Source organism: Zonotrichia albicollis, chromosome 8 (assembly GCF_047830755.1).
Source record: "Zonotrichia albicollis isolate bZonAlb1 chromosome 8, bZonAlb1.hap1, whole genome shotgun sequence".
NCBI classification, from domain to species: Eukaryota; Metazoa; Chordata; class Aves; order Passeriformes; family Passerellidae; genus Zonotrichia; species Zonotrichia albicollis.
The window spans coordinates 27,884,961-27,898,283 of NC_133826.1; the positions used below are offsets into that span (position 1 = coordinate 27,884,961).

The 13,323-nt window shown below is 40.5% G+C and overlaps 1 protein-coding gene across 11 annotated transcripts in view; it reads left to right on the forward strand.

Moving 5' to 3' along the window:
* CEP350 (centrosomal protein 350) overlaps window positions 1-13,323 on the forward strand; it is a 69,039-nt gene that overhangs the window by 43,438 nt on the left and 12,278 nt on the right. For all 11 annotated transcript variants that reach the window (XM_074546385.1, XM_074546389.1, XM_074546387.1 and 8 more), the window contains 7 exons: window positions 2,408-2,607; window positions 4,685-4,896; window positions 6,098-6,242; window positions 8,828-8,988; window positions 9,570-9,709; window positions 10,550-10,632; window positions 11,258-13,293. In XM_074546385.1, coding sequence (XP_074402486.1) covers window positions 2,408-2,607; window positions 4,685-4,896; window positions 6,098-6,242; window positions 8,828-8,988; window positions 9,570-9,709; window positions 10,550-10,632; window positions 11,258-13,293 — 2,977 coding nt within the window. The remainder of the gene's footprint in view (window positions 1-2,407; window positions 2,608-4,684; window positions 4,897-6,097; window positions 6,243-8,827; window positions 8,989-9,569; window positions 9,710-10,549; window positions 10,633-11,257; window positions 13,294-13,323) is intronic.

Genomic DNA, 13,323 nt, shown 5'->3' on the forward strand with positions numbered 1-13,323 from the left:
GCAGGTTAATACTAATATTTGAAATGCATGGATAAAATGTATGATGTTAGCATCAGAGAAACAGACTTTGAAGTCATGCTGCTGTAATCTGAGTGCTGCTGCTTCCTCATTGCTCCCCCACATTTCCAGCTGCATAGATGCCAGATGTGCTTTTGCAATTTTTTTTTCTGCTTTTGAGGATAAATGTGTACGCTTGGTGTTGCAACTGGAACCCTCTAGACTGCAGTAAATATTAAGGCAATGCATCTGCTCTTTTGTGGCTCTAGCCTTTAAAACCCAGGGTTATGAAAGGGTCTGCATCTTTGGCCATGCTGCTTTGATTCTCCTCTTCTTGTGGGTTTTTTGTTGGAATCTTCTTTCTCTCCCATCACTTCTGTTGATTTATCTTTCTTATTAAGTAGTTCTTCTGTGGTAATTATTTTCATGGCAATTTCATTAATTCTCCTCCTGTTTGTGCTCTTTTGGGTTAATTCATTTGACATCTGCTTTTAAGGAGTCCTGCTTTTTTGAATCCATTTATTTCAGCCTTTCTCTGCATTTTATTTCAACTTGATGTGCCTCTCTCATGACCTGGTAAACTGCAAAACTTCCTGATGAAATCAAACAGTAGGTGAAGAAAGAAGAAGTTGTTGCTTTTTGCATTGAGGTCATTGTAACAATGACCTCTAAAACAAGTTCCACATGCATGATCTGCTGGACTCATTGGAACTGATGTGTGTGTGAGAGTAAGAGTGGATAGATCTGATAGTGCTGGTGAAAGACACAGCATTATCATGACTGTCCCTGTCATGTTTGTAATGCAATTGCTGTTGGTAGTTTGCTCTGTTAATGACATCAGCCTGTCAGTTTTGCATAAGTGTGGATGATGTTTGATGTTTGTCTATAGAAAGGATAAAATTATGCACAAAATCATGGAATCTGTCAGCTTGAAGGTGACAGATGTTCCAAAGATTCTGAGGTGCTTCTGTTTTTCACCTCCTCTTGTTTTGGCCATCAGAAAGAAGATTCTGAGCGTCTCTAACTGGCTTTGAAACTTTTCTCTTCATGTCATAACTTGCTCCCTTTGTCTGAATCTATCTTAGAGGAGGACTTATCTGAATCTCAACCTTTCTGATCAACTGCCAGCTCACTTTTCCAGGGAACAGAACAAACACTGAGCAAATGAGAAATGTCCCTTAGCAGGCAAGACCTGCACATTAGTCACTTGGCCATTCCAGACTCTGTAAATAAAAGGGTTTTATGAAACCCGAGAGATTAAAAAGCACAAATGAGATTATTATCTGCTTTGCATCTTAAAAACTTTGATGCTGAGTGCTTGGGATGGCTTGAAAATTATAAAGACATTTGCAAAAAGCAAAGTATCACAAGTCTTTGAAGTCTGCCTTCTATAGCACCACAACTTCTCTACCAGTGGCAAACTATAGACTTTCTACAGAGTGATTCTGTGGCATCTTAAAGCTTTCAGTGGAGGAGATTAATAGATTGATAGACACTCTTCTCTAGACTTGGCATGCCAGAGAAAGTGTGTGCTGTGCAATTGATGCTGAACTTGCTTCCAATTTACTGTCTGAAAGGTGAAGTGCTATGGTTACTTCAGTGCTCAGAAATGAGACAGGAGCTGGCAAAGAGAACAAAGGTGTGCACACAAACCTATTCATACCTACCAAATCCTGTGAGAGTTTTATCAATTCTAAGGTTCCATGGATCACTTAAGAGCTCTTTGTCAGAAAGAAAATATCTACAAATTTTCAGCATGAGCTTTAATTTTTATTTTTTCTGAAACTACCAGCTAGATATGTTAGTAGCTGGGAAGAAACAGCCTGGCATGGTTATTCTCTTGATGCTGTCAGCTCACAATTAACCTTCCAAGTGTCCCAGTCCATAGAGGTGATGCTTAAAGGAAGAAGGATTAAAGCTCCAGGAGGACTCTTCATATACAATCATCTTCTCTTATAATATATTTGGAAAAAACCATGGGGCAACTGAGGTTACAATTTTTCTGTCACTGGGATTGGCAGAAAAGAAAAGTTCATTTTTCAAATTGTTGCAGCTTTCTAGAAGGTTCCAGTTTAATACCATAGGTACATTTCATGTCCTGAAATAGGGAACTTTTTTTCTTTTTAGTTTAGTGTGTAGGATTTTAATGATTTTGAAGATTTTTTAAAATATAAACAGCCTCTTTATAGTATGATGTAGAGATTACTTCCTGCAGAGAAAAGAACCCTTGTCTACTTGTGGGGTATTTGCAGCAGCACATCAGAAGTCTGGGAGATGTGTTATTGTGGATATGATCCTAGAAAATGGACTGAACAACTGCAGTTGTGGGAATGGTGGCAATGGAGTATCTGGGTGCTGGGAGCTCAGATTTGCTGGCTGGTTTGGCACTGTCCTGTGCTGTGCCCGGCAGGTTCCTGACCAAGCGGGAGCAGAAGCTGATGCAGCGGCGGCAGCACGCGGAGGAGCTGCTGCAGTGGAAGCGGCGCCTGGATGCTGAGGAGGCCGAAATCCGCAGGATGGAGAAGCAGGCTCTGGCTGCCTGGGACAAGGAGCTGCTCAAAACCAAGATGGCCAAGAAAGAGCTGGGGGATCAGAGGGCTGAGCCCAAAGGTAATGGGGACTGGGGGGAAGTGACACATACGATAAGAGTGAAGGATTGCTTAGGTTTGCAGTTGTTTCCTCTTCTGTTATTTTGGTTGTTATCTGGACACTTGGAATCTCAATTTCTGCACTTTGTTCCCTGTTTCACACCATAGTTAAATGTGTATTTCTCCTTTGCTTTGTATCCTCCCAAGTGAACAGTGCAGCATAAGCCCATCAGTCACTTCTATATACAATTTTTAAACTGTATTTCTGTCTTTCAAAGCAGAAATATTGCAGTATGGCATGATTGTAGCAATGTATCTGAACAACTTAGACTACAAGGTACACCAGCCATTTCACTTGTTGCTGTTCTTACCAGGATTTTCTCAAGGCCCTCTGGAATTCATCAAGGTTACTAAGACATAAACTGTGCTAAAATAAGAAAGAAGAAGCTCAGAAACCAAATTCCAAAACCACGAGAACTCGATAATGGGGGGCAGCAAAGCACCTGGACTGTAACCAATCACATATTTTGAGAAGTGCATGCAAAACACGTGAACAAGCAAAGGCACCAATCAGAAATACATGATCAGCCTTTGCAGTAGAGTTAGAATGCATAAACAAGTGCATAATGTAAACAATAAACAGCTTCTACTTAATCATATTAGTTAGTTGTCCAGGAGTCCTGAATTTCCCACACATGATCTTTTGCTGGTTGTCTTCTGAACTTACTCTGTTAAAACCATTTTCCCCAGTGGTGAGCGAAGTGTCTCTGCTTGTTAGCTTTAGTATTATTGGTGAGGATGACTCCTGTCAGGGGCTGCTTTACCATTGTGATTTCAAAAAATTGAAAGAATTTTTTTCTCCCCTCCGTTGTTAATGCCACCTGTTTGAAATGTGTAGCTGTGGTAAAGTATACTAGGATGTAATTAGTATAAATGAGGCTATTGTGAGGAAAAATTGAATTCCCAGGTGTTGGAAGCTACAACTTTACAGTTCTAAGTGGATCATGCTGAAGCACAGGGAACAGAATTGCAGTGAGAGAAAGTGATTTCAGGGATTGTTCTGAAAACATATCTATTTTTCTTTTTTCCCCCACTTTACTGAAAGTAAACAGCACATCCTTTGAGTGTACAAAGGGAATTCAGAGTAATGCCCTATTACATTTGATGTGGATTTTAGGCACTGTAAGACATTTTAAAAATGATATGTGTATATGTGTATGGGTCAGTAAGTTCCAGTGAATTCCACAAATGCTGAATTCTTATCAATAAGTGAGAGCTGTTTGTATCTACCAGTAAACACTGGAGCACAGCCCTGCTTCAGAAGGAGAAGTCCTTCTCCCCAGCCTTTACTCAAACACTGAAGAGTTCTCCGTGGCTGCCTCAGTAATGCCATGACTCCTGCAGAATTTAGTAAACAGGAATATTGAAAACCCAAATTATTATTTTGTTTGTTGCCATTTGAGAGACTCATGATGAAATCATAACATTAAAATGTTTTCTGCAACTACTGTAAAGGAAGCAATCAATTCTAAATTCAAGATCTGGCCTGCAGATTATATGCTCCTCCATGACTTCTTCAGACTAATAGTGCCTCTTGCTTCTGTATGGTCAACTGGAAGGACAGGTTTCCCTAATAATCTTTTCAGGGTGTGTTGTCTGGAAAATGTTAGAATATCCTGAAAACCTCTTTATTTTAGATATTCAGCAATCACTAAGAATGTTGGGCAGTTCTCACAGATGCCCAGAATCATTTGGATTGTAAAAAGCCTTGTGAGGTCATGAAGTCCAACCTCTTACTGATACCACCTTGTCAACTAGACCAGGGCACTAAGTGCCACATCCAGTTGTTTCTCGAACACAAATCATGCTTTAAATCATACTTCTCTGGTAAACTGGCTTGTTCTTGCTAAATATTTCACCACCAGTTGTAGGTGAGTGAAATAATGCTTGTTTGACATGTACTGCTAGCAGTTACTACTTTATCTGCAGACAGCATAGAAAGTTTTCCTTCAACCTTATGCCTTCAGCCTTGTATGCCTTCAGCTTCTGCATGTGAGATGATTCTGATGTGCTTTGTTTTTTCTCTCACTGAATCTCAGAAACTGCTAGTGAGGAAGAGTCTCCAGTGCCTTCTTGCTCTCATCTGAATAGTGAAAGCTCTATCCCAGAAGATCTTGGCAGTCTGGTTGCTGAGTCTGTCCCTTCAGAGCCCATGGGCCATGGACAGCCAGAAAGCCCAGATCAGAGTACAATTAATGAAGAAATAGCTTATTCTGAAGATTTCAAGTCCTCTACATCACCTGGCAAACTGGTGAGTGAGCTGTTCTGCCTTACGTACTCTACACACTATCAGAGCAGTGGCAAGTACAGCCATCCCAGCTGTCAAAGTAGAGATTACACTATTCACTGAATCTCTTTTCTGTGTTTATGATACCATTTCACATTACTGTGAGTAATCATTGAGATCAGACATGTGCTTTGAAGTCTTGAGGAAATATTGTTTCCACACAGAGTTTAGATATTTTTAAAATTGTGTGTAGTCTTGCAAAACATTTTGCGTATGTCACGTAGGTATGCAGTGCTAAGTGGTGGAATACTGACCCAGTTTAGAGTGTGAATTAGCTGTAGGCTAGCTTGTTGCCATTGTATAAATTCTTTGAGGCCATGGAAGCTATGCTCTGGTTTTCCACTTTGCCTTATTTGCAAGTAATGTATCCCAAAGTGTAGCTATGGGATGAAGAAGCAGACCTGTAACCTCATGCACAGTCAGGGTTTCAGATTGTGTCTGCTTGCTGCTTAATTCTGCCTTATTGTTCTATTCCAATTGTTATTTCTAGTTGGATGATAATTTTAATGAGTTTCATCCTGATAACTTTGCCCTGTTCTCAATAAGACAGAAAATTCAGTGTCTGTGGGGTAAAGGAGCTGCTTATCTAGACTTATTACAAATACTTTCTTGACAAATTTGCTGAGGAGATAGTAATAAAATGTTTAATGTGTGCCAGAGGTTATGTCCAAGGTGTGTTCAAGGTTTGTAGGATAATGTTAAAGCATTAAGCAGCATTTTAGAAGAAATTTGCTCCTTGAGTTTTTGCCTGGCCTCAGAAAGAATAGTGCTCTGGTGTTTCACTGATTCAGAATGTTGTCTTGCACCCTCTCCATGAAGTGGTTAATTTTATTAGTTTATTTACTGGGAGTTGCTATTGCTGCAGATGACACAAATGTATTGAACACATGTGAGTCAGAGCCATGTCAGTTCACTTAGGTGGTAGTGGAGTAGTCTAAGCAGGTTTATTGAAATCTGGGCTCAAAGTAAGCAGTCAGCTGTTGCTGCTCTTGGTATTACTGTTTTATTCTCTAGCAAGGATTAAATTTTTCTTAAGATTATTGTATAGGTACCACTGTTTGAGATGTCCTCTTGTCCTGCTGTTTTTTCCTTTTAAGTGGCTCCTGATGACAGTGATCTTTTACTTTCAAACTGCAATTACTTATTTATCCTGTTCTTCTCTCAGTCTCCTCCCAAAAGCAGCATATCTGTATCAAAGCAAGACTCCAGCAAAGGCAGCCACAGAACTGGAGGGCAGCTACATTCACCTGTGAAGTCCCACCAGACTTCTCACAACTGGTCTGATGAATCTTTATCTATGACACAGTCAGGTAAGTGTAATACTCACTTGGGTTTATGTTGCTTTTTCAAAGTTTTGCTTGTAACAAACTTGAAATGCAGACGTAGGTGTGGAGAGGCAGACAAATTCCTGGAAATTGCCAGGGCTTGGGGTTGGTGGTAGTGTTTTCCCATTATGTAATTTGATCTCTCCAGCTGAAGAAGATCTTAATGTAAGAAGGTTTATACTTTATATCCTCTTGTTAGAAAGTGGTGCAGGTTCTGCAAAAACCTGTGAAGAAGATAAGAGTCAATAGTTAAGGTGATCCTAGGATTTAAAAATTCTTCCTTCTACACCCAGCTCCAGAAGCAGAACAACTCTGTTACATGGCAATATGGGAGAGACCTTTGGTCTGCCATGTGCAGAATCAATGGATGCTTCAGGACACAGAAGCATCAAAGAATTATTTGTGGAGGAGGGTTTGGTCTGTGTGCAGTAAAATAGGGCCTAAGGAGGCATTTAGAGCTATAAAATCTCCTGCATGGACTCATTATACCCTTTATCCAGTACCCAAGCTGCCTGCCAGTAAATGCTGAGGGGAGGAATACTGGGAGTGAAGTGGTTCAGAGCCCTTTCCCTGCTGTGCTCAGTCATGTGGAGTGCAGGGGATCCTGAGCTCCCTCCAGTGGGTCACCATCATCCACTCTGTTCACCTGGGAAGTCACTTTTAGTCTCTAGAACATCTTGTTTTCCACAGTGCAGTTGATAGAGCACCACAAAATACTTCTTAGTAAATGAGAAATTTTCCTTGGGATTTTTAATAGTAAGTCTTCAGTGGAAAAAGAATTAGCAGATTCTCTTGTGTGTACTGTCTGTTGTTTGTGATGGTTGGTAACTTACTGTGGGAAACACCTACGTATTTGCACTGAGTAATCTGTGTTGGGATTCTGTTTGGAGAGCAGTTTCCAACACAGTGAAGCTTTCAGCACCTTGATAAAAGTTATTTTAAAGCTCTGACTCAGCAGTCATATAAGGGAGCCATTATGAAATGTAGAGCAGTCAACAGTGATCACAAAAATAAGTTTGTATAAAACAAAATATTGACAGTCTTTGACTTCAAATTCTAAAGAAAGGTATAAGAGGTGGGAAGCTGATGGTACTGGTTTCACAATAAATCATTCCATTGTAAAGAGACAAATGTTCTAGCCTGCTGACTAACAGTGAAGTCACTGCCCTGTCAGTCTGATGCACGCGTAGACAAGGCTGTCAAAGATGAAAGCATGTGCAGATCTTTCCCTTATGAGTTGATCAAGAAATGCTGTAATTACATAGTGGTCACTTACTGTTAGGGAGGAGCTGTTAATTACAGAGGCATCACAAAGTGCTCCTGGTTAGCAAGTGAGATTCCATTCTTTTTGTTTGGGTTTTTTCAAATTCTTTAAATTGTTGTTAATGCAAAAAGAATACAGTAGTTTGATTGCATTTACTGGCTGTTATTAAGAATGGAATCCTTCATTTTATGTTCAGAGAGGAGATGGATTAGGGAAATGTCAGCTGTTCCTGCTAGCTGACCAAAGCATATTGGTAACTGACTTTCTAAACTACCAAGTAAAGTAATCAGCATTTATAAGCATCCAGAAAACAGGACAGGTGGTACTGAGCATTAGAAAGACAAACCAGCCAAAATCCTCCTTTTGGGAGCTGAAGCTATAAAAGAGGAAGGGGCACATGAGCTCAGGGAGGAGCTCCAGTAAGGCTGTGTCAGGTAATACTTTGAAGAGTTTTTGATAGTTAGTTGTGGTAGCAGCAGTCTGGGACAAGGATCTTGTTTTGCACTATGTTGGTATACATTTAAAGCAAGAAACAAGTGGACATGGTCAGGTGGGTGGAAAAAAACAACTAATGAGCGACTGAGGCAGTCTGTCTATAGAGTCTGAGAGACTAAGAGGAAATAAGGAAAGCTGTTAGAGCTGAGTTATTGGTAGAACTGGGTTACCATGCAGAGACTAGATCTGAGTATCTGGGGACAGTGACAATCTCTGCATTGTTCAAGTTGACTTCCCTTCCAGCTGTTGGCCAGTCAGCTCTGTATTTATGGATGTATTTAGTCTAGGTGATAGAAAATCTGAATGGCCCAAAACTTATACTTGGTTTGAAGTACACTGTCCCAAGTGACTTTCTCATCAATGAAGTGCACTCTGCAACTTCAAACTCTGTATTATAATTGTAAGCCTGTGTTTCAGATACTTGGTGTTTTCAGACTTTTGGTGTGGAGCTCCAAGTTGTATTTTTAAATACATAGAAAATTAATTTCTGCAATACCCAACATGACAAGCAGCTAATGTTGAAGAGCATAAATGTGTGGTTGGTGTGAATAAACTTGGTAACAAGTTACTGTATTACAGCCTGACCATGTCTTTTACATTAAGCAACATGCAACACCTTTTTATATCTTTCGCACATAGTAGTGTTTAGAACCTGAAATCCCACCTTAAGATGTTAAATAATATGTTGACATTACATTCTTTGACATTTTTCTTTGACTATATTTTGTAATTACTGAATGACTGTTTATTGCTTTGTTCAGAATTGTTTTGTGAGGTGCAAGCTTGTAAAGACTAAAAACAACTTTTTCAGAAACCACCTCAGATCAGAGTGACATCGAAGGACGCATCAGGGCCCTGAAGGATGAGCTACGGAAAAGGAAATCTGTGGTTTACCAGCTGAAAAAGGAGCAGAAAAAGAGACAAAAGGAGAGACTGAAGGCCCAGGAGGCCAGTTTGATCAAACAACTTGAGGTCAGGAATAGAAGAAAGAAGGGCAAAGTAACAGATTGTTAGCCTTAGATAAATCTTGATGGCAAAATATCGTATCAACAGCTGTGAAAGACATCTTGTTGGGATAGAAGTGTGACTATTACACAGAATCACAGAACAGTTTGGGTTGGAAAGGACCTTGAAAATCCTTTCATTCCAGTCCCCCTGCCATGAGCAGGGACACCTTCCACTAGACCAGGCTGCTCAAAACCCCATCCAACCTGGCTATTTAACCATTTCCAATCATGAGCATGAGCCTTGAGGCAAAAATGCCATTTCCTTTTAAAATGTGTATCTGTAATGGATTGCTAGCAGCATTCTGGGAGTTATGTGTGCTTATGCACATTACTGTCCTAGCTGGGATTAAAGATGAGTGCTCATGGAATTTGGTTTTGGAAGTAAAATATTGAAATTTCTAGGATTGCAGCTGTAGATTTTGGGAAAGTTAAATAGATTGGTTTATAGAGAAACTGAGTGTATTCTTTATTCCCTTACTAGGTTTTGGTTTTGAATTGTAGTTGTGGTTTAGTGTATTAACAGCTGGAATTGTTTTCCATGTGCAGTCCTATGATGAGTTTATCAAGAAGACTGAAGCAGAGCTGAGCCAAGATCTGGAGGCATCACCAACAGCCAAACCTCAGATCAAAACTCCATCCTCAGCTGCTGCTGAAAAACCTAAGATCAAGGCACCACCACTCCATAGGTAGCTGGGATTTTTCCTTCCTTTTTTTTTTTGGTTTTTTTTTTTGAGATTATTTTGGAACTGATTGCTGTTTTAGCCAAAACCATAGATGCAAGGAAAGCTGCTAACTCTGCTGTGCCTTAAAGCACTGGACATTGGCAATATCCAATTGACTTCTTTGCTGCTGTCACCAGACCCAAACCAGATAAGATTTACCATGTCTGTAATCTTATGTACCTCCCTGTTCTCCTGCCCAGCCTTTCAGGCTCTATTTTCAATTTGTTTTAGAATAATAATTTTCTGTTGTGCAAGAATTCTGCCAGATACTGTGTGTGGATTATTTGCCTGAATGCTTTATTTTTTTCCATTTTGGCCACTCATTATGTCCACTGCAGTGTGTGAGGCAAACTGTTCATCTTTGCAACTTAAATCTGGTTTGGATCTTAGGTTTTAAAGGGCAGAGAATTCAACTGATCTTTTGCACTTCCTACTGTATTTTAAGTGTTCATTTTCTCCAGCAGATGGTGCAATTTTAGTGCATTCAAATGAAAAAAATAATAGAAACAATCCAACTTTTTTCTCTCCTTTTTATCTTTTTCTGGGAAGAGATAAAGTTTGATTAGTCTTTTTAAAAAAAAATTGTTTCCAGGACTCTCCAGCCTCCCCTCTGTCCCCATTCCCATTTTCTAAGGTCATAGTATGTTGACAAAGCAAACTACTTATGTTATAATTATAATGCCACTTTGATGTGGTGTTACAATTATACATGCCTGTATTTCTATTTTTATCTATTAAGAAAACCAACCAAACATTACCCTCTGGTGTAACTGTAATTCATGCAATTTGATTTTTCCAATTTAGGCCTGAGACAGCTAAAAACTGGAAATCACTGACTGAGTCAGAGAGATCCAGAGCATCTTTGGAATCCGTTTCAGAACATGCAGGTAGGTAACTGGAAGAATCCATACTACGGATTAAGATCTTGAAAACTGACTGTTTTAAAATTCTTGAACCTTTTCCTTCTTGATTCACAAAGAGGTTTTAAAAGAGGTTGGAGACTTCATAAAGCAACAGTGATGGAGCTGTATTTTTTGGAGTTTTATGCAGCAGGATTCTGCTTTTGCGGAATACCCTGTGTATTGAGTATTTAGTTTACTCTTTCTGAGGTGTATATGAAACCAGAATTAAGCGACAGCCTTTTTACTTTGTTTCTTGTTCCTTTACCACTTGAGTTCAGACACTTTTCACTGTTTTGCAGTTGATGATTATCTCATTATCTCCTGTTCTAATCTTCATTGTATTTGTGGCTTGCAAACAAATAACTGAGTCCTTACCTTGGGATGCTGGTTAAAGGAACAGAAGTAGAAAGCAAGCTTTATAACCCTGGAACTGAATGGAAGTTGCTCATGTTCATAGAACTGCCAGAAGTATATGTTTCCAAGGCACCAGTTTGTATCTTCTTTTAACACATAAAACTTGATATTAATTTAGTTCCCTGTGATTGCAGTTTGCAATAAAACAATGTGGGTTATACAATCTGCTGAAATTCACTTTTTATTTTCCTTCAAGATGCTGTGTCATCAAGGACTGAGAGATCTGTGTCTGTGCACACCAAGAAGGTGGCTGTGACAGCTATCCATGCAGGAGAACCTTCTGAAACAGCTTCCTTGGCTTCAGTGTTACCGAAGAGTTCCAGAGCAGGATCTGGTGATTCCTCAGATCATCTCAAAGAAATGAAAGACATTAGCAGGAGTCTTGAGTCGGTGAACAAAGTGGTAAATGCATGCAGTGTTGGTCCTACCATTAGCCATGAATCTGAGATTACAGAAGATCTGGATTATATAAAGTCAGAGGAATATGAAAATGGAGGTTCTGATGTTAAGCCTGTGGACAGTTCTGACGTCTTGCTGACGTTAGATGAAGGACGGGAGAGTTCACTGGATCACTGCTCTGAAAACAAACTCTCTCAGAAGGAGCTGTTAGATGTAGCTGTGGAAGGTCTTCATGATACAGAAGAAATCTTAGAACAGAGACAGTCCAATAAAGATGCTGTAAATGGCCCAAGCATAGAGGAGACTTCTCACAAACTCAGCAAATCAGCAGAGGAAAAAGTTGATCTGCTTTCTGAGCAGCTCTTGAGTCAAAAAGAGCCATCATACCCTGATGACTTTGAAGGATCCTCTTCCAGAAAACAAGCCTCATCTGAAGAAACACTGCCTGGGGAGCGCTACAGAGATGACTTTGAGGGATCCCTGCTCTCTGCTGACGGGAAGTCCCTGAGGGAGCAGTCCCAGCACACCCAGGCGAGCCGGAGCAGATCCACCAGCCTGGGCAGCGATGGCGAGATCAGCGAGTGCCTCAGTGACAGGTCTGGCTCTGGCAGCACACACTCAGACAGGCTGCTGGAACTGAGGTCCCCAACAGAGCTGCTGAAAAATGCTGAACGCAGAGATGTGGAGCAAGAACAGGCTCCTGCTTGTTCACCACTGTGGGCCTCAGCTTCAGTCACAGAGGAAGCAGATAGCTTGTCCAATTTCAACATTGGAGACAGAGTACTTGTGAGTAAAGTCCAGCCTGGAACGCTGCGTTTCAAAGGGCTCACTAAATTTGCCAAAGGGTTTTGGGCTGGTGTGGAGTTGGATAAACCTGAAGGGAACAATAATGGAACTTATGATGATATTAAGTATTTTGATTGCAGAGAAAAACATGGTATTTTTGCTCCTCCTCAGAAAATATCTCATATTACAGAAAGTCTTGATAGGCACTTAGACACAAATAAGGATGATGAAGATTCATTCTTTGATGATAGAGTGGAGAAGCAACACAAAGCTGAGCAGAAAGATAGAGAAAGTTCTAAACCTGGCAAAGAAGCTGAAAGTCAGAGCAGAAATGCAACAGAGAACTATTCCCAGGATAAAGCTCCCGTGGACACAGCTGTTTCAGAAGCCTCAGCTGAGGAAAGGGTTGAAGAGGAGTTGTCATCTAAAGCAAACAGCATAAAAGAGATTTCTGTAGCTACTGGTTCATTTGCCCAAGAACAGTCACTGGTGAATTACCTGAAGGATGCTGTAAAAGAGGAGGCTGGACACACTCCTCTCACTGCTAGTGTTGTGGATGAGATTTCCACTGCTCAGGTGGATGATGTATCAGATTTCCTTTCTGAAAAACTGGAGAGGCAGAAGACACTGGGAGAGGAATGTGCTGAAAAGTTAGATGATCTCTCTCCTGGTGTTGTGGAGAAGCCTGCAACCCCACTGCTGGATTTGCTGACAAAAGAAAAGAACCAGTTAGAAGCACAGCTCAGCCTGCCTCTTAGAGAGGAAGAAAAGTCAAAAGACCAACTGGAAAAGGTCAGTTTGCTGACAGACAGTCTGCTGAGAGATTTTGTGAAAGACACAGTCAATCAGTTACAGCAAATAAAGAAGATCAAAAATGAGAAAATCCAGCTGAGCAACCAGGAGCTCTGTGATGTGAAGGAGGAAGCCACTACTCCACCCCAGCAGGTGGAAAAGCAGATTCCAGACGGACTGCATAACTTCTTCCTGAGTTCTGATTTGGAAGATGACAGAGAAGAGCTTTCCTCTCCAGACATGTGCCCCAGACCGGTGAGTAGCAGACATCTTGCATTGATGTTA